Below are 27,744 nucleotides of genomic sequence, written 5' to 3' on the forward strand. Positions count from 1 at the left end.
GCCCGCAGCGAAGCCTATGCTGGGTACGAGACCGAGGAGCCTGCCGCCATCTTGGTAACGAAGAGGTCCCGCCCCCACGTGCCCTTTGCCGGTCGGTTGCTATGGGCGGTGCATGTGCGCAGGAGCTGGCGCCGCGCCTCTCGCTCCGCCCCGGGGCAGGGGCGGGGCCTGGGGCGGGGCGGCACCGCCTCTTCCCGCCGGCCCAGCGCGCGCGTGGGAGCGGTGGTCGGGGTCGCTGGCTGCGTGAGGCGCAGGTGAGGAGGCGCCACGGGAGGGGGGCGGCGAGCGGCGCTGCTCTCTCTCGGCGGGGCTCGAGGGTCCGCCTGCGCGGCCCCCGTCTGGAGGGGCGGTGCGGGACAGCCCCTTCCCCGGCTCTCCGGGAACTCTCCGGGAAGCCCCTCTGGGCGCTCCCGCCGGCCGCGCTCGGCAGGCCGGGGCTGAGGGAGGGCGGACCTGAGGGAGGGCGGCGGGGCGGCCGGGAGGGGTGCTGGCGAGGAGGAAGCGGTCGATGGGAGCTGCGGGGCGGGGCGGCGATGGACGGCGCCGGCTGTAGAGCCGCCAGCTGCTTGGGGGTGTCGGAGTGGGTCGGCAGCGCCCTGCCCGCCTCCGCCCGGCGCGGGGCCTTGTCGCCTGAGCCGCCTGAGGTACCCCCCGGCGGGCCTGGGCGTGCGGTTCCTTCCTGCCGAGCGGGTGAGGCAGTCTCTGCTGCGCCGTTTGCACGCAACGCTCCAGAAGACGCTGTTGTTGAAAGCCCCAGCCGGGTTGTTGAAACCGGAGGGTAAGAAACGTGATCGACCAGCTTCAGAGGAAAATCGGGACTGCTCGGAAACTGTGATCCTGCCTGTGTGGGAGTGCTCAGCTTGAGGGGAATGCTCTGGGAAAGATCTTTCATGAAATATTTCTGTGCTCGGTCCATGTATTAAAGCATAATGTAACTGCTGCCATCTGCATAAATAGCTTTCCTCTGTTTCTTGCTGGCTGTGAGAAACTTTCATCTGCTGTTAGCCTGCCTCTGAGAAAAGTTGGGTGACAGACAAGCCTCATGCATTGAAAGAATGTTCTTCTCTGTTCTAGCAGAAGATAGTTTTGTTTGGCATTGAAAATCTCCCATGGAGAATGGTTAAGCAGGGATCAATGACATCACCCAGCAGGAAACATTCTTGGAAGGAAGAGTTGCTGTCAGAGCAGTCTTACATGATGATAAAAGTCACACCGATAACCTCTTCAGTAGTTGAGTACTTCATAGGTCATAGACTAGCTTATTGACTGAAAGGCATTGCAGATACTGGATTTTATTTTTAGCATGAAATCTCACTTGAGAAGCATGTTAGCCAGTTTTTATTCCATGTGTGTAATCAGGATGCCAGATTTCTGTCAGCAGGTTCAGCTTCATGTGAAACGACACCAAATTGCTTCAGTTTAGAGCCTTCAGTCTGGTCCTCCCATCAAAAAGCCTTCCTCAGAACTGACCTCATCCTTATCGTGGGGGGAGGGGCAGGGGCAGGCAGGCAGCTTGGTACCTGTTAACAGTGAAGTAATCGTGGTGAGCTGAAAAGTTGCATCTTAACAAACCTAATGAGGTCACACTGGTATATATTTACATATAGAGTAGCTTTGAGAAGCAAATGCCATAGCTGCCAGAAATCATCACCAATTTGAAAACAACTTTGCCTTCTGCCTAGCACAAAAATGTTGGGCTCCTGTCCTTCTGACACTGGGCAGTTTGCTTTGATTTCAGGGTGGTTTTTTGATGGGAGGGACAGACTTAAGGGTGCTGTACATTGAAGTAATTTGGTGTCATTTCACATGAAGCTGAACTGGATGACAAAAAATCTGCTTGGAAGATGGAAAGAAGCAGACAATGATAATTTCAAATCTGTGGAATGAACGTGTGAGTGAGCCAGGTAGGTGAGAGGTGGCTATGGTCTGTGGGCTTTGTGAGTGGGAACAAACACGTTTGGGGTTAGAGGGCAAGCCAGGGGAAGGACTAGGAAAGGGGACTTGGAGCACTCATCACTTGAAGGTACAGTATATGCTGACATTTTTATGTTGCCGTAGTGAATTATATGATCTCTTGAACTCATGCAAGTTAATGTGATAGAAGTGTTGGCAGGTCTTTGTCGAGACACTTTTTTGCATAAAGGTGTTAGACGAGAGATGATTTTTTTTTTTATTTTTTTGCCTGTCTGCTTTGTATTTCAAAGTGATGCGGCTGCATGTGAAAATCTTATCTTGGCAACAGAAGTTAAAATGACTGAGTTTTCAAAGATCCAGACCAAAGAGGAGGAAAAAATGTTTAATTCTGAAGCTGTCAGCTCTGTACAGAACACTCAAGCATGAAAGGAAATTTGAGGGGAAGGAGGCTTAAAAAGAAACAAAATAATACATTAGTTGTTGGGTTTATTTTAGCTTTGAAAAAACTGTTTCCTGTAAATAGTAAGATGTCTTTAGGCAGTGTGTTTGGTTTGGTTAGTTTCCGGAAAGGATGTGAAGTTTTCTTTTTTAGGCTTCAAAATGGTTTGTCATACATCTGGTGCCTTTAGCACCCCACATTCACGTTGCATGAATTTATTGCCTGATGACGTTAATAGGAACAGTGGTTGCTGAAAATTCTGCCCCTCTTTAGTACCAAAGAGTCAAATACTTGTACTCTGTAAGCAATTGACACCATTTCAAAATCTGGACATCCAGTCAAGGATGCTTCTTTTTTGATTTAGTGGGCAACAGTGGATATTTTATTGTTTTGTGGTTTTTTTTGTCCTCATACAATTTTTAATAAACTGACAAACATTATTCTTTTTCCAGATTTGTTCCTGACCTTCCATAAAAATGTCCAAGGTAGGAGTAACATTTGTGTCTTCCAATGTAACAATGTAAAACAGATACTTGTTTTTAAATATTAATCTGCAAGGGCAGAACATGTAACTTGCATTGTGCTTGATGGTGATGTGTGTCCTAAATTTATGGGTCATAAATAAGAGAGAATTCACATTTAGAAGACGTGAGATTGAAGGATAAGTGATGTAAAGTATATATTAAAGTAGTTTCCTACAAATACAAACCTCTGCAGTTAACTAATACTCTTGAAAGGATTTAATCTTGGTTGTGAAGTTGCCTGTAAGCTCTCTGGTGCATTTTCATTGAAATTTCCATTTTGCTACTGTATTTTGGGTGGGAATCATTTAGGAAGTGGATGTTCTTAGATTTAATTTCTTCATTTACTGTTAGCGTCAACTGATCTTCTGGTAAAATCCTCCGTAAACAGTGTGGCAACTTTTAAAGTATTTCTGTCATGCTGGAATTCATCTAATTCTTGGTCCCCTGCATTTGATATAATGGGTAAAAAAAGCGTATTAGCTTACTGGAGTGAAATGAATGATAAAAGGTACTTAAGTAGTGTGTTTAAGGAGGGAAACTAATAGATGCAAAGATTTCTCTGCAGTGTTTGTAGCAGTGGATGTTTGAAACATTATTGTGTAAACTCCCCTTCTTCCCCTTTTAAAAGAGATCTCTAAAGAGGACTTCCAGCAGATAGCTATCACTTCACTAGTCGATCAGGATTTTCATTTGGATGTGCTAAAAGCAAATTAGAAATGGTCACCTTTTTATTTAAGTCCATAAACATTGGACACAAGCTTTTTAATTTAAAATATGTGTGAAGACACTCTTTAAAAAGTATCATACTTTGATAAACAAATGTTTGGGATTTTGTTTCTTTTTTTTAATTTAAGGTGATCTTGTCTGGATAGCTGAATAAATGAAACTTTTTTAAACTATAGGTGAATGCAGTTTTGTAATTAATTGTGAAACTGTTGAGCAGTAGGAACACTGGTGTAGTTTTCTCTCTGTGTGACATGCAGCTTCAAACCATTGGCAATAACTGAGGAAAACAGTTATACAGACAAGTATGTTTGAGTGGATGCTTATTATTGCCTTACTTTATTTTATTTTTAGCAACAGCCTGCTCAGTTTACCAATCCAGAAACCCCTGGCTATGTTGGATTTGCAAACCTTCCCAATCAGGTTCACCGGAAGTCTGTGAAAAAAGGGTTTGAATTTACTCTTATGGTGGTTGGTAAGGAAACATTTTATAGTCTTTCTCGGAATTAGTACTTGCTCACAGGGAAATTGGAATTAAAGTGAATGTTACTTCCACTATTTTAAGGCTTGAGCTTGCATCAGAAAGCTCTTCTGTACTGTAGTATTGAACTTTCTTTTATAGTTTAGTAATTCACTTGTTTTCCACACTACAAAACCATGTTTGAATACATTAATAAGTTTGTGAGTGAAGAAATTCTGTTGTGCACTCCAGTGATCATTACTTCCTTACCTTCTGTCTTACAGGATTCAAGTATTCCATTTAAAATATAGTTTGAAACTGGTTTTGCATTTGAATACAATCTTTGTTTGCTTGCATGTTTTCATTAAGAGAATAGTATTAAGGAGACTATTTTATTTAAAAATGTTGTTTATGCTTCTGTGGTTCAAAAGAGTCTGAACTCTGATCTGCCCACTCCTTCTAAATGCTGTTATAAGAGAATAATAAGAATTGGCTTATTTGGTTTTAATGTGAGTTGTTACTTTTTAAATTGATCTTGATTTTCTGTTAGCAGTTTTAAAGTTTAATTCTATTTTATATTTCATTGAGAATTTGTGTTGGTATCTGGAACAGAAAGAAAAATGTAGTATGCCTGCAGAAATACCTTGATCCTCTGAGAAGATGGTGTTATTTTTTCCAAATTAGGCTTGGGTGTCTTATATATCTCTCCTGGTTATACTGCTTGGGAGCTGTAACTTTTGAACTCTGTAATTCTTGCTTTTAAAATAGGCTTTTGCAAAAAGTATCCTAATAGAATTAGGTTTTTTATTACCTGCCATCACAAGAAGTAAATCCCATTTGTGTGTTAGATTTGTCTGAGAGAGATCACAGCGGGAATGAGCAGGAGGGGTGAGGCAGTACATGATAAGAGGTGTTTAAGTTCTTAATTGTTTTGGAGTCCCATAGTTACAGAAGAGTCTATCCACAAACCTTTCATTAGTTTTGCCAAGTGACAGCCCTAGCTTTGCTTTATTCTGTTTCTGTCTTTTGTAGTTCAGTGTTGGACAGAATTGGTCCCTGGTTTTGTGTTTCTAGAATTTTATCATAGTTGTTTATCTTTCATTGGATTTGCTTAGGGTAATACCGTAATGGACATCTTATAAAATCTAAGGGTAAAGCCAGACTAAGCAGGTGTTTTGAATTATGGTATCTGCTGTAACGCTTCAGAACTTAGTGTTCATTGATCCTAAAAATCTGAACAGTTCTGAGAAACAAAAGATGTACTTTCTGTGCTGCAGAAACATCTTTGTGATTAATTGCAAATAGTGCTGTGTGAAACAGTTCTGACAGAAAGCTATGTAAGATTCTATAGACCGAAGTGTTGTTTCTAGGCTTTTGTAAAATAGAAAATAGAGGGGGACATGACATGGTGTCAGAGTAACAGAAAGGCAATTGACCCCACCTATGTGTCAGAGTAAAATTTACAGTTGTTGCCTGCTGGTATTCTAAAGGATAAATGAAAACTACAGGAAGAGAACTTGGAGAAAAGTAATTTCATTGAAAATACTACTCCAAATTTTCAGATATGCTGTCAATCACTGCGGGAGGCAGTCAATATAAGATAAAATAAGTGTGCTTTAAATTGTTGATTATTTCAACAGTTTGGAATGTGAATTCTTTCTCTTGAAATATGCATGGGATTTAAGTATGTTTTCTTGTGGGCTATATCACAATGCCCGTATTAAAATATTATTGAGTTGCCATGCTTCTTAATTTTAGAGCAGGAGACTGTTTCTTTGAAAGCTGTCTGCACTGACAGAGTCCTAATCAATGATTTTTCTTCTTTGCATTGTTTTTTTCTGATGTTGTTTATTGTGGTTTGTGAAAATATGAGCTGGGTTTGTAGCAATTTGGCTGCTTGGTTGTGTTGCTTCCAAAGAAATCCTAACCACTTGTATTTCTTAACAATTTTATGTTCATTGTCATTATTAAGCTATGACTTCATCTAAATAATTATTTCACTTAAGAGTCACTGAACTTTTAACTGCTGTGGCCAGTATAATCCTTGACATCGACTATGAAAACTGATTTGTTTTACATGTAATTTACCCAGACAATGTATGGAATGTGCTACTGGTTAAAATGATGCTTTTCCATGTTTGGCTGAAATGATGCCATGTGACTGTTGAGTTACTCTGGCTGCATCTGTCTTTCACTGGTGAGGGTTGCACTGTTAAATCTGATCTTGAGTGACGAGTTCTAGAAGGCATTAAAAACTGGCAGCTTCTAGTCAAATCTTTATTTGAAAGATAATTCCATCTCTTTTCTTTTTTTTTTTCTTCAGATATTTTTGTGAGATTGCTATTGCAGAATAGTCTCTGTTACTCAAAGGGATCATGCAGGCCATAATTTTTAATGTCTAATTTTTTTAATTAATTCTATCAACACCTGAAATAAAACGAGATTTCTAAAAAAGGACTTGTTCAGTGAATCCAAGTATTGAGTACTTCATCTTTTTTATGCTGTGAACATTTGTTCTGATTAAATTCTTGATCTCTAGCTAATTAGTTGGCTTTTGAACTTTCCTCATGGCTCAGTCAGTAGCTCTTAAACAAAAATACATTTATGGTACAATTTGGTAATCCCCTGTTTTGTCACTGAAAAAATTGCTGAAATTGCCTTGTGTGTGTACTCAGTGGCAGTGTCATATTCCTCTTCCCTTGAGTTCTTGTTCGCCATATTAGCATAAAAAGCAGAAATAGATCACACGTTATGAGGGCTGCCTGTGCAGAAGTTCAGCAATGCCTTTTTTGTTGCTTAAATTGATGATACAGCCTAGGCAGGATCTAGCTTCTCACTGTGTGATCTTTCACATTCTGGCATGACAGCAGGAAAGCACGCCTTAAAACATCAGGAGATGTGAAATGGTAAATTTTTAAGTCCAAATTGATTGGAACTCCACTTGACTACCAGTTTTAATTACAAATCATCGGCGAAAGCTCTGAGAAAGTGTATTATAAAGCTGAGATGTAAAAATTATTATTCAACTTCTTTGTGCAAACTTTTCTCATACACAATTATAAGCTGTAAATTTTTAAATTAGAAGAATTGAGCATGAATTTTTATTATCATTAAAAAATGTCAGATGATACTGTCAACTGGATAGAGTTGAAATTATTTATGTTAATATGTTGAATTTATCTTTATATTGAACCGCAGGTGAATCTGGATTGGGAAAATCTACACTAATAAACAGCCTCTTCTTGACGGATCTCTACCCAGAAAGGATAATTCCAGGAGCTGCTGGTAAGAACACCTTTGTTCTAGTTTCTCTGTTCTTGATTTTTGGAGTTGAATGCTTTTATCTTTGGATTTTAGTAACAGCCAGTAGTGATTTCTAGGTGTAATAATTTCTAATGTGTTTCCTGATACTTGAACTGTTTGATAGAATTGGTTCCCTTTGTACCCGGGGATGCATTTTGGGTCTTTGTTGTTTAGGCCTCAGGCACCTAGAAGTTGATCCCTTCTATTGCTATACAAAATGGCACCGTGTCACAGTAAGGTACAATCAGCTAAAACAATCAGAAACTTTCTTTAATTTTGAATCTATTGCAATTATAAACATATGCATTGTTTGTGCCTGCTTGGACTTGCGACTTGATTCCTTTGCTTTGGGTTGGTGTTTAGTGAAAAGGAACTTTGCCTCCTTTTCTTCTTCAGCCCCTTATCCCTTTTTTATTCAGTTAACCAAGGCATACAATAATACAATGAAAGAGAATATTGTAAGAAAATAGGGGAAGATGCTGGGTTTTTCGCTTTTTGCTGCTTGTTGAATGACTTTAATTGTTAGCTGATGATTACTTATCACTTTCAACCTTAAGAAAAAAGTCGATCGCGTGTAGTTTAGTATTGTTCTCCAAACTGCTGATTACCTACAGATTTTTTCTCAGTCCCTTTGCCTTAGTTTGTACATTATATTTAAGAACAGTATTAAATCTCATATAATCATCTAACAAAACCTGAAGAATTAAGTAGTGAATCTTGCTGTTATCAGGCCTTAGAAGGTAATCTGTAGAATAATATTTCTATGGTTATATCTGCCAATTAATTTTTTGAACTCAGAATGATGTAGTCTTATGAATTCCATTCTGAAAGATCAAGTTTATTGTCTTTTAGAGAAGATTGAACGCACTGTGCAGATTGAAGCCTCAACAGTTGAAATTGAAGAGAGGGGTGTGAAACTACGTCTGACAGTTGTAGATACACCAGGATATGGGGATGCTATCAATTGTCGAGACTGGTATGTACACAGAACACGTATCGATCCATGTATGAAAACTGACATCCATTTCACATTTGTCTGGGGGGAGGTGGTAATAAATAACTGAAGTGGGGCTATATTAATGATACGCAGTTCAAAGTAGGCTGTCCCAAGTCATAAGTGTCTCTTTTAAACGCTTCCATTCCAAAGGTGATTAAAAATGATTATAGTGTTAAATCATTATCTTACCTTTTTTGGTGAGTTATGTGAAGTGCTGAATTTTGGAGAGATGGTCATGTTTTCTAAGTTTGAGGAAGCTTAATTTAAGAGTTATGAGTTAATTCAAACACATGTAAAGAGGCATCAATAATTTCCACATGACTTGAAGTAAATTTTGTGGCACAGATTTCCACCCCCCACCCCACCTCCAAGTTAATTTTTTCAAGTTTGAAGTAGTTTTAAGTGAATGGTGACCTTGATTATTTTTTTTTTATAGTCAGAAAGCAATGGAACCACTGGGACACAGGAAGTTCATGAGAAAGTAATTAATCTAGTCTTTAGTGCAAGTGAAATATCCACCTTTAGATGTTGTCCACATTCATCTGAGCATTCTTAGATTCTGTGCTTCATTTTTAAGTGCATTTTCATCATCTTTGGGTTTGATTGTTTGGGTTTTTTTAGAAATTTACATTTTAATAAGTACTGAGAAATAATCTTGAGATCAATGGTGATCAGTTCTAAAAGGTAATCCCTCTTCCCACATCTCTCAAGCCCCTGAACCTCAGGGTAGGGGCTGGGGAAAGAAGTCCCTCCCATAATAAATGAAGATCAGGTACAAGGGCACCTGAGGAAGTTGAACTTGGTAAGGGACTTTATATGTCCATGGGGGGCCCAACAAGATGTGTCCCATCTCATCAGGTTATCTGCAGTAGATAAAGTTGCCAGGCCGCTCTCCATCATATTTCAAAAGTCATGGCAGTCAGGCAAAGTCCTCAGAGACTGGAGAAAGGGAAACATCACACCCATTTTTAAAGAGGGTTAAAACAGAGGACCCTGGGAGCTACCAGCCAGTCAGCCTCTAAGATCATAGAACAGATTCTCTAGGAAGGTATATTGAAACATATGGAAGGCAGGGAGATGATTGGACCCTGCCAAGATGGCTCCACCAAGGGCAGATTGTGCCTGGCTAATCTGGTGGCCTTCTATGATGGAGTGGATAAAGGAAAAGCTACTGATGTCATCTACCTGGAATTCTGTAAGGCCTTTCATATGGTCCACCATAACATTCTTGCCTCTGAATTGGAGAGATACAGGTTTGAGGGACAGACTGTTGGACGGATAAGGAATTGACTGAATGGCCGCATCCAAAGAGCTACAGTCAATGGCTTAAAGTCTAAGTCGAAACCAGTAATGAGTGGTGCCTCTCAAGGGTCTGTACTGGCACCAGTACTGTTTAACATATTCATCACTGACGTAGTGGGATTGAATCCACCTTTAGCGAGTTTGCAGATGACGCCAAGCTGAGCGGTGCAGTTGAATCGCTAGAGGGAAGAGAAGTCATCCAGAGGGACCTTGATAGGTTTGAGGGGTGTGCCCATGCAAACCTCCTGAAGTTGAAGGCCAGGTGTAAGGTCCTGCACATGGGTTGGGGAAATCCTCAACATCAGTACAGACTAGGAGATGAATGGTTTGAGGGCAGCCCTGCTGAGAAGAATTTGAGGTTTACTGGTGGATGAAAAATTGGATACGAGCCAGCAATGTGCGTTTGCATCCCTGAAAGCCATTTATATCCTGGGCTGCATCAAAAGCAGCGTGGCCCAGCAGGTCAAAGGTGGTGATTTTCCCCTTCTACGCTGCTCCTGTGAGACCTGCATCCCTCTTTGGGGCCCCCAGCACAAGGCAGACATGGACCTGTTAGAGTGGGACTCGAGGAGGGCCACAAAAATGATCCGAAGGCTGTAACAGCAGTGAAGAAAAACTGTGGGAGCTGGAGTTCTTCAGCCTAGAGAAGAGAAGGCTATGGGGAGACCTTAATAAGGCCTTTCAATATATTAAAGGGGCATATAGGAGAGGCGGGGAGAGATTTATTACCAGGGCCTGTAGTAGTAACAGAGCCAAGGGGCCATGGTTTTAAACAGAGGATAGATTTAGGTTGGACATAAGGAAGAAGTTTTTTGCATTGATGGTGGTGAGGCACTGGAACAGGTTTCCCAGAGAAGCTGTGGATGTGCCCCATCACTGGAAGTGTTCACAGTCACGTTGGATGGGTCTTTGAGCAACCTGACCTGCTGAAAGATGTCCCTGTCCATGGCAGGAGGGTTGGACTAGATGATCTTTAAAGGTCCCTTCCAACCCAAACCATTCTTGATTTTTAAATCAATTTGGAACAAGAAGCTTAGATTACTTTCAACATGTGTGATTTAATACTAGTCAAAAGATAAATACTAACCTGAGAGAAATTTGCTGTAGAAGTTAAGATGTTTGTTATATATATATGTGCATTTTATCTTAAGATATATAACAAAAATGCGCATAGTAGTTTGTTATTCTAGAATTCAATTAAAATTTTAAGATATGCGCTCTTCTACTCTTACAGCATCAGTACATTAATTTTTGTCTATCAGCAGATTGGTTCAGCAGCAGGATGTCTTGGTGTTTTATACTACCTTTGAAACATCGCTAAAATTACTGACCATTGGGGAATGAGCATGATTTCTTGAATCCATGTTTGTTTTACAGTTTTAAGACCATAATCTCTTACATTGATGAGCAGTTTGAGCGATATCTGCATGATGAGAGTGGTTTGAACAGAAGGCATATCATAGATAACCGGGTTCATTGCTGCTTCTATTTCATTTCACCATTTGGTCATGGGTAGGTGTTTCTCTGTCATTTTATTTTTTAAATTATTTTATTCTGGGGAGTTGGTTTGTGCCTGTTGACTTACATTTTCAAAATCAGATTGCCATTATTTAAAGAAGTACTAGAATTGCTGGAATTAATTGGGTGTGTTCGTTCTGTGTAAAAAGAGTTCAATGGTGCGAAAATAAATTGGTAATTTAGATTAAAAACAAATTAAACTTTTTCCATATTTTGATTTTAGCCTTAAGCCTCTGGATGTTGAGTTTATGAAGGCCATACACAACAAAGTAAATATAGTACCAGTGATTGCAAAAGCTGATACGCTTTCCCTGAAAGAGAGAGAAAGACTGAAGAAAAGGGTAAGTATTTTTCTAGCTTGCAGAAGGATGTTGTTGTTTGGTTATAGCAGCATGGTCACTCAAGAGAGGGGTGTTCTCATTCATATTTATTCAGTCCTAATGTCATGCACAGTGTAACATCTTTTAATATGTAGTTTGATATCTTGTAGATTCTTTTCTTATGTATTGAACTGAGAAAAATTGCCCCTAAAATGATGCCTGCGAAATGGCAGATTTGCTATCGTTACAATTATGAGTTAATTTTGGAACTTTGGAAGAATATTTAAATGCATTTGCTAATGCTAATTGCTCCCTTACCTGTTTAGTAAAGTCCTAAAGCAGAGACAGCATCTGTGTCTATAATGTGCATGTGTTTTTTTACTCAGTCAGAATTCTCATGATTGAAAAACAGGATTTTCAGAGGTTTTTCTGATTTTGGGGTATGTTTTCTTCCTTTACGTTACCCTCTTCTAATACATTCCAGTTCTTTTTTCCATAAGCAAGACCCCTTGACGCATTCAGTCTTGATGCTGTATTTGCCAAGGGGGGAAAAATGCAACAAACCATCCTGAGTTAATAACATCTATGAAATTTAGGAAAAAGTGTTAGAATTAACTGGTCAGAAGGCATACTTAAATATAACAGCTAAGACTGGATTGAAAGTTTATTTAGGAATTTTTCAGTTATTCTAAAAATCCTTATAGTTCTCTCCCCCAACTTGCAATAAAAATAGAGAAGTATACTTTAGTTTGATATATGTCTTGTGCTAGAATTCTGCAGAAATAAAGATTTAAAATTTTTTTTTAAGGAGCAAAATTTAGGTTTATGACAAATGGATTCCAGCTGCAGATGCCGTTCTTAGCAGTGATAAAGGCAGAAAAAAGTATTTGTTGTGTCTGTAGCTCAGTTAGGTTTTTAAACACTCCCAATTCAGAGGCAAGAGCGAGAAGTCTTAGGCCATTCCAAGCTATTAGAACTTTTGAGACAATGCTTTATAATTAAAAAAAACCCAACAAACAATTGTAAAGGTTTAAAAAAGCACAATTTCTTATGTATAATCCCCGAAGGACGGTACTCGTTTGAACACTTGTTTGTCTGAAAGTCAGTGGCAAGTGGTTGTTGACTATCATGAGGAAATATGGTGTTTAAAAACAAATATTTGCTGAGTAATTTGGGTCAGGGAGATAGGTGCAAATTTCTGAAGAGACTGTGCATAACTGGTTAAGCAATTTTATCTTAAGAGTTAAAAGTACTGAATTTACATGTATATTATCTCAATTTCTTATATTATAAATCTCAGATTCTGGACGAAATAGAAGAACATGGCATCAAGATTTATCACCTGCCTGATGCTGAATCAGATGAGGATGAAGATTTTAAAGAGCAGACCAGACTCCTGAAGGTATGACTGGCTTCACAGGTTGCATATGTGGATAATATATAGTATATCTTCCTGGACTGCTCAGATGTCTTTAGAACAAGATACATACTGTGACCTGTGATGAGTCCTTGAATGCGTCACTGTCTCTGTGTGCCCAGGCTTCCCTATCTGGAAGATGGTAGTAACTATTACTTTGGGGTTTTTTACACCTTCAAATTAAAAGCATTACAAACTTAATACCGTAATATGCAGTGCTGAGCAGAACAGGAGTAGTTCTTGGAGTTGTTTGTTCTGGTTCATTATGAGTAATTTTTGAATTTTCGGCTTTCAGGCCAGCATTCCATTTTGTGTAGTGGGATCTAATCAACTCATAGAAGCCAAGGGTAAAAAAGTTAGAGGTCGACTCTACCCATGGGGTGTAGTTGAAGTGGAGAATCCGGAACATAATGACTTCCTGAAGCTGAGGACCATGTTAATGTAAGTTAGAAAATCCCAGTTAAATTATAGTTTAAAAAACAATGACCAGGAAGATATCCAAACACCATATTGGGGGTTTGGAGTGGTTGTGGAATCCTTGGAGACATTAAGAATTTGTCCGGTGAAGGCCATGAGCAGCCTCAACCTAGCTGGCCTAGGCAGGAATTGGACCATATAGGCTCCATAAAGTTCTTTCCAATCTGAAATACTCAGTGATTCTGTTAAAATAATGTTTTGTCTAATTCTTTCGGCAGTTAGCGTTGTATTGCTGTTTAGATCCCCAGGAACATAAAACAGGTTGCTTCACACCTTGTGCTTATTTAAATGTATTGATATGTAGATATCTGCAAAGGAGTAGATTTCACAAGTCCAGTAGTTGATTTTTTTTCAGGCTTTGCTTCTCCTACATTGCTTCCTGAAAAGCCTCACCCAGGAGGACAGCTTATGTCAGGGCTGCCTCAGGGTCTGAGGTGGTCTCTCTCTGTGTCTTTTATTGCACCAATTTAACTTAAATTAGCTTTAAAATTAGTATGTTAAATGGGTGTACATGCTGAACAGATTGACCCAATACAGTGCTGAATGAGAGTTCGTTGAGCAAGCTAATGTAACACAGTTATGTTTATCTTTTAATTACTTTTCTTCCTCCAGCACCCATATGCAGGATCTTCAGGAGGTGACCCAGGACCTTCACTATGAGAACTTCCGCTCTGAGAGGCTCAAACGAGGTGGCAGGTTGTCATCTTATGGTTACATGCTGTTTCTTCTTCTGCATTTACTTTTTGGTCTCTTTCTCTGCCTCTCCTACCATTTCATTGCTAGGATTTGATAGATCATGGACAGCTCTGTAGCTCCAGTCGGCACCAAGTTCAGTTGACCAGCTTACACTGGGTGTAAGAAAAAGTATTATGTAAGTCTGAAGAGACAGTTGTGGCACTAAAAGGACATAGTTAGATCTCTGCTGTGTTTTAACACTTGAGTGCAGTTGGATTGGATTGTTTGAGGTAAGCAAGTAGGGCAGATGTCTATGATTTACATTGTCTTAAAAATTCTGCAAGTTAAGTCAGTGCTGGTAGGTGGAAAAAAGGGTGGGTTTTTCAGAAGTAACTGCTGGGGTATTTGGACTGCATCTTTAAAAAGAGAAATTTGAGTCCTTCTGCCATGCTTTATTAAACATGGTATACGTAAATAATTTTCTTTGCATAGCAGTCACAGGATAATGTCTTTCAACCCTGTTTTGAGCTGTGGTGGGTAGGGCACAGCTTTCCTGGTAAGAGACAGGCAGAACACCCCATTTTTAACTAAAACAGCAGGGTTTGTAAAGTTGAGTTTGTGAGTTCTTATTGAAAATAGGTGTTTCCTGGTTGAGATTTTTCAGTTGCTTCTCTTACTGCAGCCACTAGAGGGTTTCATAATTGCACTTTTCAGTGGGTTTGCTGTATTTTGCAAAGCTTTTCCCATCATGCTGTTGACATAGGTTTTGTCACATGCCTAGTCAGTTTTCAGGAAAAGGAGTTTTATCTCTGCCTGTAGCACTGGCCTACAAGTCCAGTTTTCCTTTCAGGCAAGATGGCAGGCTCTTCTCCCCTGACTTCTAAATCCCTTTTCCTGAAGTTCAAGCTAAGAAAAAAAAAAAATTGCCAGGTTCTCATGCCTGTTATCCAACAGGTATGTACAAAGGTCTTAGAAGTAATGTAACCTAAGGTCATCCAGAGTTAAAATAATGTTCCCCAGTTTTTGGAGGTTTTAAAGTTACCTCTGCTAAGAACCCTTGAGAGTAAGTTGCGGTTAAGTTGGGGTGTATTTCTTTGTGAAACTAAAACATGGCTTTGTATCTTGTCTAGCAAAGTGGCCCATACATTCTTGTTTTCACATTTCTGAAGAGGTCCTAGAATGTGGTTAAGTTTACTAGAGGTGAGGGTAGTTCGCGTGTGAATTTTTCAGACTTGCCCTTACCCCACTGGCAGTGCTTGGCAATTAGTGCTTGTTGACTGTTCACTGATATTCTTAGAGGCTTTTGGGCACATAGGATTTTTTGACAATGTATTTCTCTGTTAACCTTTTAACAAGTGTTACTTTGTTTACTTTTCACTTTTGATGGCACTTGTGTGATGAGATCTGATAGCTCATTGCAACATGGGATAGGAGAAATCTATTAGCAAAGTGGTAGGTAATCTTGAAAATATAGTACGTAAAAATATTCCATTTGGTTTCTCAGAAAACTGGCATGTCTCGATTAAGCAAGAGTTTGAGATACTGGTCAAAAGCATTTGCTTAATTTTGAAAGGAGTAATCGATGTTTGTACTGTACTTTAACATGTTATACAAAAGAAATCTGGACTTGAAAAAAGGTGACTGTATTAGCTGCAATTCATGTTTTTCTTATATTTTTCTATGTGGGGAACATGTTTCCATGAATTTTGTTTCTATTATGAAACCCTGACATGTTCCAAGAGCCTTGATTTTGTCAACAAAGCATTCTGTGGAAGTTCAAAACCAGGAATGTATGCATGTCATTGAACAATGTTAATCTCATTTTAGGAAAATAGAAGATGAAGAAGTCAATAAAGACCAGATTCTGCTTGAAAAAGAAGCTGAAGTAAGATGACAGAGCTCTGTACTCTTTGCGATGTGGAAATTTTTATTCTTATCGCTACTTTTGGTCAAATGATTTATATGGTCTTGGTAATTTGTAAAGGAAAAGACAGAATTTACTGATACAACATTATTCAAGGTACAGTAACAAGAGAATGCAAAGAGGTGTAGAGGAGTCTCAGGTTACTGATTTATTGGAACAAACAGAATCTGCTAAAATGCCTGCTTTCATTGTACTGATTAGTGATAGATGCAGTACACATTGTGTGGGGAAGGAGAGCCATCCTCACATGAGTAAAGGTTCTAAAGTTAGCAATGCAGATTGGGAAAAAGTCTGGCTCTGCAGCAAAGGAGGAAACAATGGTAGGAATTGTCAGGAGTAAAGAATGAAACAGAAATTCTTGTTCTGCCACTATAATAAATCCTCTAACACCGTTTTTATTGTCCCACTAACCCAAAAAGGACTAGGGAAAGTAGTGAATACAGTACAGCGAATAGCAAAAAGTGGGCAGAAAAGCTGAAGTGGGGATCTGAACTAGGTCCTGTGCAAAGGGAGATGAGGTTCATGCTTTTGCTGGGAAGCAGATGACAGGGGAAGGATATAGTTAAGGGGCTTACATAATCATAGGCGGCAGGATGAATGGCAATATGCTGTACAAGGAACAGGTTCTTGTAATGAGATTAATAGGTGGCTGGTTTCAAATAAAACCAGATACTTTTAAGATTGTAAATTGTGGAACTCCATTAGCATGGAATTTAGCACGTTCCAAGAATGCAGTTCAGCGAAAACATTTCATAGGTTTAAGTTTTCATTGTTACAGTATTCTTATGTGTTACTTTTCCAGCTTCGTCGCATGCAGGAGATGATTGCGAGAATGCAGGCGCAGATGCAGATGCAGATGCAAAGTGGAGAAGGAGATAGCAGCGCAGTTCATGGACACCATGTATAAAGTCCTTGGTATGATGTTGAGATAGCCACTTAAAGGGTTTTTCCTGTAACTACTTGTTACTGTGGTTGGTATTAAGTTTTGGAAAAATGTTTATGAGATGGGATTGCATATGTTTCAGTCTTGTTTTTTAAGGTTTAACTGTTGGTTTTGAAGTGAAATGGCTTGGAGCCAAACTAAACATTGGTGTGGTTGTGTGTGTATGTGCATATATATATATTTATATCTATCTATATATTTTCAAATTTTCGGAAAGTCAATACAATATGTGCATGGAAGAAGTCTTTGAAATTGTGTAAAAACAGGTGATTCTCAAACCTGTGATGAAGTCATTGTTTCATTGTGACTTTTAAATGTATGCAGTTCTTTTGGGCTTCTAACTTTAAGAAGATAGCTGATCTTAAAATTGTACCTTTCTGTCTTGTTTTTAGATTACTTCATACCTTTACTTAAGGGAGACCTTCTGGAGTTGAATTATGGTGGTGTTACACCAGAAAGGATGCCATTTACTCAACATGTGACTTGGTTTGCTTTAGACTTTAACATGGGAATGTGTTGTGGTAACCCTTGTGATAGGTATTTTGTAACATGTAATCATTTGGTATTTTATATATTACACATATTTGACTTTGGTTTTGTTTAGCAATTCTTATACTGAGTTTATTTTTTATTTCCCATTGTATTAGGGATACAAAATAGATGTTGAAACTTTTTTAGTCTTGATATGGCATTAGATAGTAATTCTTTTTTTAATATGGTTTATTAGGTCCCTGCTTTTAACTTTGTATTACATTTAGAAATAATCAGCTGTCAGTGATACTTTGTTCAATGACATATAATACTCGCCTCACTAAGGATGCCTGCACATTTTATTTTATGTTTCTTGTGGTGTTTACAGGCGTGTGTCTGTGAGACCATCAGCCCTTTTCCTGTCTCTGCTCAATGCAGATGATATCCTTGGCCTCTGCAAGTATCAAAATTCAAGCATGCCTTGTGTCTTAACAAAAGAACTAAGAGGAATTGCCTCTTTAAGAGGCATACTGTATTTTATATGACAGGCATTATTTCCTTCAGATTTAATCTCGAGAGACATTTAGTCTTTATTGTTGGCCTAAAATTTCTTACTCTATTGCAGATGCTTTTAAAGAGTTTCTTGTAGGTCTGCACAAATCAGTCCTGCTATTTTCTGGGATTACTGCAGCCAAATAAACTTGAATGATGCTGGTATTATTACATGAGGTAAACCCCAAAAAGTAGTTTTCTGTGCATGGGTGTTTCCTATATCCAAATGTATAAGAAATTCTATAATTACTAATGAGTATTTTCATACTGTTTTTAGGGCATTGCAAACTGTTAATTGTAGTTTAAAATAAATACTAGCGCACTTCTCTCTTTTTAAAGTGATCTGTGCCTGACAGGATCAATGCAAACTGTATTTTAAGGTTTTGCTCCAAGATGGAGTTAGCAGTATTACTTCAGAAGTGACTCTGGTAAGTTACGCTTTCTGGGTTTTGGGGGTTTTTTCTTAGGCCAAGGTCACTTTCCTTAACACTGATAGTAAAAGAGACTGTTTTTTTAGCTTGGCTGCACTTCTCCTACATATCATGTCTGGTACTGTATTTGTAGTATGTAATAACAGCTATAGCATACAGCTACATAGGTGGTAGCTGATAGGGTAAGCAGTAATACACAGTGCTTGGTTTTTCTACCACTTCTGATAAAGCCAGCAATCAGCTTTCCTAATCTGATCAGTCACAAAATGTTGTTGTCTGAATGGATAATAAATAAATAGAATTGCAGCTTCTTTCTCTTCTTTTAGCTCAGGTGCAGCTGTGACTTTTATAATTATTTTTTTAAATGTTTCTTTGAAACAACTAATAGGATTTCTACAGCTAACGTATAATTCTAGTGGTACGTAAGTGGCTAGATTAAATATAAACCTGCTAAGCAACTGAAATTTTTACCTGCCTGAAACTACTGTTTATGAATTGTTTTAATTTGACTCTTTTTAAAAATGTGAAGTAAAATCCTGCATCTTAGCCTTTGCCAGGAAGCTCCAGGTTTTTTCTCAAAAGCAGTTACTGTCAAAGTTTTGCACAACATATTTGACCTTCTGTAACCTTGACAAAAAGTGAAAGTGAGAACCTTTTTGTATGTTGAGATGGACAGAAGTGTTAAGTCCCATTCTGTCAAATATTTACATATAAAACTTAGATGGAAAAACATGCACTTCTAAGTTCTTGTCCTGCTTTTCCAAAAGAAAGTGTAGAAACAAAGTAATGTGGCAGGATTGTCAGAAAACACTCCGCAACACCTTATTTATTTCTAAAACTTTTGATATATTTTTGTGAATCAGTGTCTTAAATTTACCAAAAGAATTTACTATAAACTGAAGTTAATTGAATACTCTGTGAAGTCCCATGCTGTTCTTCAGTTACCACAAATGTGGTTGTGGGTTTTATTTTTCTGTTAATGCAGCATTTATCTACTTTTAAGCTCTGTCTGGTAGCTCTCGGTTAAATGTTTTGAACACAGCGTGCTTCAGATGCTGTCTGCTTTGCCAAGGAGAGCGACTCTGGGACATTTATGTTTTCACCTATAAGCTTGGTAGGGTATGGTAAGCTGCAATAGTACCATGAACCCATACTTGAAGAAAAACTGTGAAATCTAAAATGTATGCAAGGGGGGACTGGTTGTACATGTAACTCTTTCAGTGTATGTTGGTTCGATATTTTTTTTTTCCTGTATTTTCTAACATGGGAACAAAAGTAGATTGTCCCTGCATTTAGTGCTGTTTGGTCACTACCTGTGGAATTATTTTAAGCAATGTCTTATTCTTTGAAATGTCATGTATCTATTAAAATATTTGGTCAGGATGAAGTATTCTATTTGATTCTTAGGCAAATAATTTTTGATCTATAAATTCTGACAGGAGAGATATTTTCATTTGCTGTTTTGTTTTTTAACAGGAAAAAGCAAGTTTATGGCACTTGCTGTTTTAACTGAAATACTTAAGACAGCTAATTGCTTCTTCTTCCCAGATCTTTGAGACAGTCATTTGTAGTGTGCCTGATGTCTCTGAAGGTCTGTTTCCCCTTTGCTTTTCTTGTGATGGTCTTGCAATAAATGGTTGCATGTTAAGACATGAAAAGCAAGACTACCTGTCTCAGGTCCTGTTTCAGACCAACTCAGCTACTGGTAGATGACAGACTTGGGTAGAAGAAAAACTTGCAGACAAAAGGTAGATGTTGTTTGGTGGTTTGCTGAACTGGCCACAATTCTTTTTCTGTTACAGCATCGTAATGGTTTTTATTTTAAGAGTCAAAATACTTTTGAATTTGCAGAGTTTTATAGTTGGTAGTAAAAATTACTTGCTCTTGGTACAAAAATCTGTTATATTCTGTTTTATGTACTGCCATTAGCCAAAATTATGAATAAAAAATGCTAAAAGAAACCTTTTTTTGTTATGATTCTTTATTATAATAAACACTTGCAATGTTAATTTGTTTGTGGTGATATGTTTTAAATATAAAGGAGAAATGCAGGTGTGGTTGAAAGAGAACACATTGATGAACCTGCATAAAAGGGTCATTATTGTATGCTCAAAGTGTATCGGTACAGTGCATTTCCCTGTGGGTGTTCCCAGAGCTGCCAGAGTCCTACCTATGGGATCTTGCTTTTTTAACAGCTCTCACCAAACTTGCATGCCCTTAATTATTGTGGTAGCATAGAATGAAGCTAGTTGTTGTACTTTAAGTGTTAAAGGTTGTTGTTTTCTCCAGTTAATTGTGCTTCATCTATGGAGAGAGTGAAAGGTTGTTTGATCTTTGTTCTAGATATTCCAAAATGATTTAGTGTTCATCTTCCTGTGAAACGACTTCAGCGACCCCTGTGGCGGTTACAGGTTAAGAGCACTAGGCTGTGTCCTTGGTTTTGGATTCTTGAGCTGGTAATACCAGAGGATTTTACAGCAGTACTCCAGGTTTGGAATGTGTCGCCTTTGCATGTGCCCTGGTCTGGACAGCTCACTTCAGGTTGCTGTGTCAGATCGCTTGGCATTGCTGCGGTGCACATTCTGCAGTCAGACCACTCCACAGGGGTAAAACTTGCACATGGTTTTAAAGTATGTTTATGTTTCATTTATCTTAAGTATTTAGTGCGGAACCGGTATATTAAGGGAAGCTTCAGTTTTAGGCTATAGTGAGAGAAGAAGCAAGGAAGCATCCTGAGTATATCAGTCCTGCTTTTTGAAAGCAAATTTTGTACTGACTGTTTTTTTTTTTCCCGAGTGGCATCCTTTCTGTCAGGTGTAGAAGACTATAACTAATTTCATGGAATTCAAATCTGATTCTGGAAAGGAGTGCTTAAAAAGAATTGCACTAACAGTTGCACAATGAAATAATTACTGGAAAATGTACTATAAAAAAATGTTCTAGAATTGTTCTGTGAGCATAAACAAGAACAATGGTAATTGTGGACAGGGACTGAAATACCATATCAAAACCGACATGTAAAACAGCTCACAAAACTAGGTTAATATATTGTGAGCTTTCTATTCAGAAGTGTGAATTAGTGTCAGTAGTCTCAAACCTTTTTATTATACACTCATATGTAGGAAGAATAAGGAAAGGTTGGGCTTGGAAAAAAAACCTAAAATATTATGGTTGTTTAGTATAAATATTATTAGTTATAAACCTAACTATCTACATTGAAAATGTCCTTTTGTATGTTGTTTTGCCATTGACGGGGCTAGAAGGAATGTTGCACTAAAGTTTTTTGGGGCAGCATGTTGCTTATGTGCTCACAGGCTGGAACAAGTTTTATGTTACTTTAAATCTGCTTAATAAACTCAGGCTGTCGCATTATTTTGGAGGAATTGCAGTGCATTGTTAGTACATGGCTATGCAGATAAACTGTTTTTTACATGCAGTAGCATAATACAGGTGAATATATTTCAGTGCAGATTTTCTGTATAACCATGTATGTGTGTATTTTTTAACCTTTTTCTTTGAATTAATTTCTTACCCAGTTTATGCCTGCATTTGTATGAATATTTCTTTTCCGGTCCTTTTCCCCCACTCCTACCATTCTTCAATATACTTAGGATTTATTGTCTTCTGATCATCTCTTGTGCTGTTCCGTAGGGTTGGGGTTTTTTTCTTGTGTCTTTAGATTCCTTCCCTTTCTTTGCTTCTTCCATTTGGTATTCTGCAAGTTCCCAGCATTTTTCTCATATTTTATCCTTACCTTTGGGGTAACATTCTGGTAGGTTCCGCTTGTCCTAGTTAAGAGTAACAGTGGGTTGTCTATAGAAGTGTTCTGTTTTCTGAAGAGAGTACTTGGAGCTCACTCCCTGGCCGCTTTTCAGCAAGCAATGAGGAAGGAGATCATTTAGAGCCTCTTCTGTACCTGTTTCAGCCCGTGCTAAATATTAGGATGGCTGGGCTGGAGATCAAATTTATCCCCCTTGCTCCTAGGCTTTCGTTGACACCTGTAGATGAATTAGTCGTACCTCTCTCGCTTTCTTCATATACGCTCTAATGACCTCAGTGTCAGTGGCTGAGAAGAGAGCTATCCCTTGATACTAGGAGAAAAGAACGTTTAGTATTTCGTTAACAAATTTTACTGAAAAGGACTATACCCCACGTTTCTCTTAATAATGCACTGTCAGTTTACTATCCTGAGCAGCAGTATTAAAAGGCCCAGTGCAAAAAGGGATGGAGTTTTTTATAGCTTTATATTCTAAAAAGCTGAAATCTGCTAGAATACCCTCACAAGACTGAAAGGAATGAAGTTCAGGCTTTTGACTTGTAACCTCTATGTCTGCCGAGCCCTCTGTCGTTTGTATCTGAGTAGACAGCATGGGTGCAGGGAAGTGTCTTGCTGTCAGGTCACTGTCCTGCACCACACAGTCCTGTTTTACCATGAGGTGGACCAGACAAATACCGCATGGATCTTTGTGAGTGTCTAGTATGAACGTGGCTAGGCATGCCATATCTGTCCATTTTGTTGACTGCTCTTTGGCATTCTTGCTGGTTTATCTTGCTTCTGTGCCCTGAAGGAAGATTTCCATCAGGATTTTGCTAGCTTGTTTCACACAGTTAGTGGTTAAAAAACCCCAGGTGAACAAAATACCTTCTAACTCCTGTTTCTTGACCTCCGTGTAAAGAAAAACTTAAAACATTATTTTTCCTGCATTTTTCTTAGTTGATCCTGAAATGCTGCATGCTTTATGGAAGTATATGAAATAGAGGGCAAACAAGGTTGTTAATTACTGACAGTCTAGGGAATGTGCACAAATATAATCCATAAAGGCTCTGGCAAGAACTGAAACTTGCTCAGGAAGACAACGTACTGGAATTCAGTACAAAGAACTCCATGAAAGTATATGATCTTCCATATTTGCTGTTTTCCCATCATTGTGTATGGAATGTGTATGGAATGGTGCACAAAGAGCTTAACACTGGGCTCCTGCTGATGGGCGGTAAGAGAAAGCCAGAAAGAAACTCTTAAAGGATTCCTGCAGTGGAAAGAAAAGTTTCTTTTGGGTAAGTAAAATGCTTTATAGTTAACTTGGTGCAGAGCTTTTCCCACACCTAACAATTTCACAGTGCGTTTCTTAGAGTTAAAATGAACAGTTCTGCTAATGACTTGTCTTACAGCCCCATTCCCACTGTATCTGTCACCTCTTCGGACATGCTGGATCGTGGCTCCGGGCTGCAGCGTGTCCTGTTCCTTCAGATGGGAACGGCCTGGCTGAGCAGCGAGGCAGGTACCTTCCCTGCACTGCGGCAGCCTTTGGTACTGTAGCCCTGTGCTGCTGGGCTAGCTGTCTCCTGCTGGCACCTGCTGCCAGAGCGTGCAGGCGGGCTGTTACAGGGCACAGTGCTCTAAAGAATCTCTCCACCATCCAGAAAATGGGAGGTGCCATTAGCCGCTCCTGTCCTTTTATATGAAGATTTTAATGATGCTGAAATGGGCCTGTTGTTACAGTAACCGGGGGAGAGAAAGTGTCACGGAGTCAGATTTGGTGCAATTCTGGGTCAAGTCCAGAAACGGGGAATGGAAGGAGTGTGAGGAGGAAGGAAAGGTTTGGCGAAGGAGGGGTTTGGTGGCCAGCTTTGTTGACGGGGCAGGCCAGACACGATAGGATTGCCTGGCTCTGGCTCATGGCTGTGGGAGGGTGTATTGAAGTTTCAGGTGTGCTGGGGAGTTTCTACAGCATTTCGTAAGGCAAGATCTTCTGGTGTAGCTCTTACGTTTGCAAGTTTGGTTTCGGTGCTTGAAATGCAGCAGGCAAATGAAGTTCCCTTCCACCCACGGGTATGAGAGCCCATAAATCTAGCAAGACAGAGGAGGTGTCCTACTATCTCAGACAAAGAACAACACACTTCAGAAACTACCTCTGCCTAGAGCAGAGGCGGCCCTGCAGACAGCCTGTTGGGTCCCGCAAAGCAAGAAGTGCAGTGCTTTGATTGCTGTGGGAAAGACTGAACTCCTTGACAGAAAAAGAACAGGAAAGCTGCTAACGCTGCCAAGCCTGGCCCTTACTCCTGCTTGCTTTGCTTGAAACCTGGTATAAATGGTTTTGTGGGACCGATGCAGCTAATTGTTTATGCTCTAGTCTCAGCCCTCCTTGGATCCTCTGCTTTGCACATAGCTTCTGTGGTGATGTAACCGGTGCTTGGCACGTCACATTTAGGGTGCAGCTGTATTCCAAGAGGGGTCTGCACTGTCAGATACAGATCTCTGCTCAATCACAGAAGTCGAATAGAGGAAGGTATGGCAAGAAGTCACAGATCTTTGAGCTGTAAGGCGTGCCAGTAGCAACACCACTGTGTTGAGGTATTGTGCTTAAAGTGCTTTAGACCGGCAGTTGTCCCATTTTTTTATTGAGAAACAAATTGAGGCTGGTGAGGCAAAGGGAAGGAATCGGCTAATTTTCATAAGCAGAAGCCAAAAATTCATGGGAAAATTCCCGTGTAGGAAACAGGAGCTCCCAAGTTATGCGAAGATAACTCAACATATTCCATAGAATGAGTAAATACACACACCCTGAGTGCTAATGCAAAACACTCATTAAAACAGATACTGTGCTGCTTCAACAGCGTATTTATTAAGAAAAAGGAAAGGCACTAACAGTAAAATGCTTTGTTTAGAACATGCCCACTCCTGTGCCTCACAGTTTGCAATTCCCCCATTGTTTCAATGTTTTTGATTCATTTTTACTTTTAAGAAGCTTTTCCATAAGAGAAAGCCTAAAACCTAGGTCAGGCTGTTCCTGTGGTGGTACTTGCTCCATGCTCAGAGCTCTTTCCCCTGAAAAGAACGTACGGTTTGGCTCTCCAGTGGTATTCCAGTGAAGCAGTTAGCTTGCTGACTAGGACTCTCTTTGGGACGTTTGTACCCAGAGCAAGAAAACTGGTTTTAATCTTCCTTTCAGGCCCAGCAAATAGTCTCCGGCTGCCTACTGTTACCTGTTTTGGAGCACAGTCAGAAAAGCGTGGCAGGAACAGCAGTGCCTGTGCCCAGCAGCTCCAGAGGAGCTGCGCGCTCTGTTTCCCAGCAGAAACAGCTGGACCAATCTGTTTGGTTTGGGGGCAGAGTGGGGAATGCACAGCTGGGTGTTGGACGGCAGCCTGCCTTCTGGTTGCTGCAGTTTGGGAAGTAACTTAAGGTAGCACCGTTAGTCACTCGTACTGAAAATGTCATCAGGTTTATTTAGCAGTAAAATAATTGCCACGCATATCTGTGAATAGGGTTTGTAGATCACAGATCTACTAACACTAATCACAAAAGAGCTAAAAATAGTAATTCTTAATTTTCCCTTTTGTTCTGAAGTAACCTGTCTATGAAACAGGACTAGGCTTTTCTCTCCTTTATATTCAAGATACTTTTTATTGAAATGTATTCTTATTAACTGGGTTTTTATGTAGTTGTGTCGACTAAAGCTGATTGATATGTGAAAAAGAGGTGGTCGGTTTTTCTCGTTAAGAATTTCAGCGCTGGGGAGCTGTGGTTTCTGTTTGGTGGTGTCGTGGTCCGTTGTTTCCTTCCCCCGGCCCCGAGCAGTTTTTGATGATCCTGGAAGCACCGCACAGGCTGCGGCTGGACTGAACGGTAACACGCACCGGCCTGGTGGTGTAGAAACCAAAAGAAAAAACGCGGGTGGGGGTGGGGGTTTTCTGACACTCCCGGTTTTATGGGGTTTGGGGTTTTTAGGCTTTGCTCCTTCAGCTGTGCTTGGTTAACCTCACTGTGCAGGTGTGCTGGGCAACAACGAGAAATACATTGCACAGTTGGAGAAAACGTTGTTTCACAGCCGCTTATTGTTTAGTCAGAGACCCAACGGCGCCGAGCGGCCGCGGGCCGGGTCCCAGCGCAGGCAGAGCAGCTCCGGGGCGCTCACGTCCCCGCGCGGCGCCAACAGCGACCGGGCGGCGGCGGGTGGCGCTGGGCCGGTGCGCAGCGCGCGGCCGGGGGGGGGCGGGGGGCGCAGGCGCAGGCGCAGGCAGGGACGTGCTCGGGCCCGGCCCCGGCCGCGCGGGAGGAGGTGGCAGAGCCCGTGCGTGTGTGCGCGCACAGGTACGGACATGTGCCGTGCTTGATTTGTTTAATTGCCACTTTCACCATGAGGGCGAACTTAAAATACATGTGCGATTATGAAAGTCAAATTAGGTGACTGCAAAAAAGGGTTGCGATTTTTTTTCTGCTAGCAAACTCGCAGAATTTTTCCCTCTATGTAAGTGCTCGCGCCTGTTCTAAAGAGTCGGTTAATGCTGAATGTTTAATTCTAAGTCGCGGTCTGAGGTTGGTGGACTCCGCACTTTGCAAAGGACGGTGTAACTGGTGGGTACAGTCCGTGTAGGAGGGCTCCTGAAAAATGCCCCAGAGGGGAGTAACTTGAAAAGCCCAAAGAGGAAGCCCTGTGAGAGGTGCTGTAGGACAGTTGGGGTGGGGGAGGCAGAGGTAGTTAAGATTGGAAGTGGAACCCCCCACGCATGGAGTCTACAAATTCCCATAGCATGGAAACTAGTTTTTCTAGTTGGTTTAGCAAGATGTTGCTAATGGTGAGTGCCTTTGACATATCTCTGCCAGCAGAACAAGGCATATTGTGCCAGTTTTTGAAGTATCTTTATTTATTACTGTTGCAGAACGGTGTTTCTCCTGTGCCTCCAGGTCAATGTTATCAGTAAGGAGTCTGGTGTAAGCGAGTGATTCTGGAAAGTGGTATGTACAGCTATGTCTGTGTTATTCATTCCTCGTGCTGATCATGGGGATCAAATCTCTGGTTATCCAGACATTCCTGTGCACATGGGCTTGAGTCTTTTGCCCTTTGCTTACAACAGTATTGGTTAAATTCTATGATTTCACTCTTTTTCATATTTTCCTGCCATCTGGGGTGAAAGTGGGCTGTGAGTACTGAACTACACCTGGCTGTGATTGCTGAAATTGGCTTGGGTTTCCTGTTTGAGAAGTGGTCTGATGCAATTCTGAGCTGTTAGGTAGACAACTTGTTTATCACTGATGAGGCAGGTTGAGGAATGATTTGGCAATCCATGCAGACCGGTCTCCATGAGATGTCTGAGTCAATGTGGAAGGCAATCCAGAGAATGGGTCAGTGAGACAAGGCAATAAGCCTCCTGCTTGGTTCTGCCACACAGACCATCGCAAACTACAAGGAACCTGACTGATCTCTTCCGAGATGAAACACTTTCAGATCAGGAATACGACCAGGGTAGTCACTAATTGTCATGACAGCCAACGAAGATGTGAACACACTTGTGGAAATGGTAATTTTTTCCCTTGGTGGACCTCTGAGGTGTTCTATGGCTGGTACTGTGACA

The 27,744-nt window shown here is 40.2% G+C and overlaps 1 protein-coding gene across 2 annotated transcripts; it reads left to right on the forward strand.

Moving 5' to 3' along the window:
* The first annotated feature begins 121 nt into the window (after nt 1-121).
* SEPTIN2 (septin 2) lies at nt 122-20,351 on the forward strand. 2 transcript variants are annotated; one of them, XM_037406240.1, is made up of 14 exons: nt 214-254; nt 1,813-1,904; nt 2,806-2,838; nt 3,955-4,075; nt 7,259-7,345; nt 8,216-8,339; nt 11,040-11,174; nt 11,404-11,521; nt 12,801-12,902; nt 13,213-13,358; nt 14,007-14,090; nt 15,897-15,954; nt 16,796-16,908; nt 17,329-20,351. In XM_037406240.1, the coding sequence occupies exons 3-13, from the start codon at nt 2,830-2,832 to the stop codon at nt 16,898-16,900; spliced, it is 1,089 nt and encodes a 362-aa protein (XP_037262137.1). In that variant the 5' UTR covers nt 214-254; nt 1,813-1,904; nt 2,806-2,829; the 3' UTR covers nt 16,901-16,908; nt 17,329-20,351. The 2 variants fall into 2 exon arrangements, with proteins under 2 accessions (XP_037262136.1, XP_037262137.1); XM_037406239.1 differs by lacking the exon at nt 1,813-1,904 and having other exon boundaries at nt 122-254.
* The last annotated feature ends 7,393 nt before the right edge of the window (nt 20,352-27,744 follow it).

The sequence above is a fragment of the Falco rusticolus genome, chromosome 13 (genome assembly GCF_015220075.1).
Source record: "Falco rusticolus isolate bFalRus1 chromosome 13, bFalRus1.pri, whole genome shotgun sequence".
NCBI classification, from domain to species: Eukaryota; Metazoa; Chordata; class Aves; order Falconiformes; family Falconidae; genus Falco; species Falco rusticolus.

What these genes read in the sequence shown, in the direction of transcription:
- SEPTIN2 (XM_037406239.1), top strand. An exon ending in GAGAAAGACTGAAGAAAAGG is followed by an intron (nt 11,522 to 12,800) that starts GTAAGTATTTTT and finishes TATAAATCTCAG; the next exon opens with ATTCTGGACGAAATAGAAGA. An exon ending in AGGCTCAAACGAGGTGGCAG is followed by an intron (nt 14,091 to 15,896) that starts GTTGTCATCTTA and finishes ATCTCATTTTAG; the next exon opens with GAAAATAGAAGATGAAGAAG.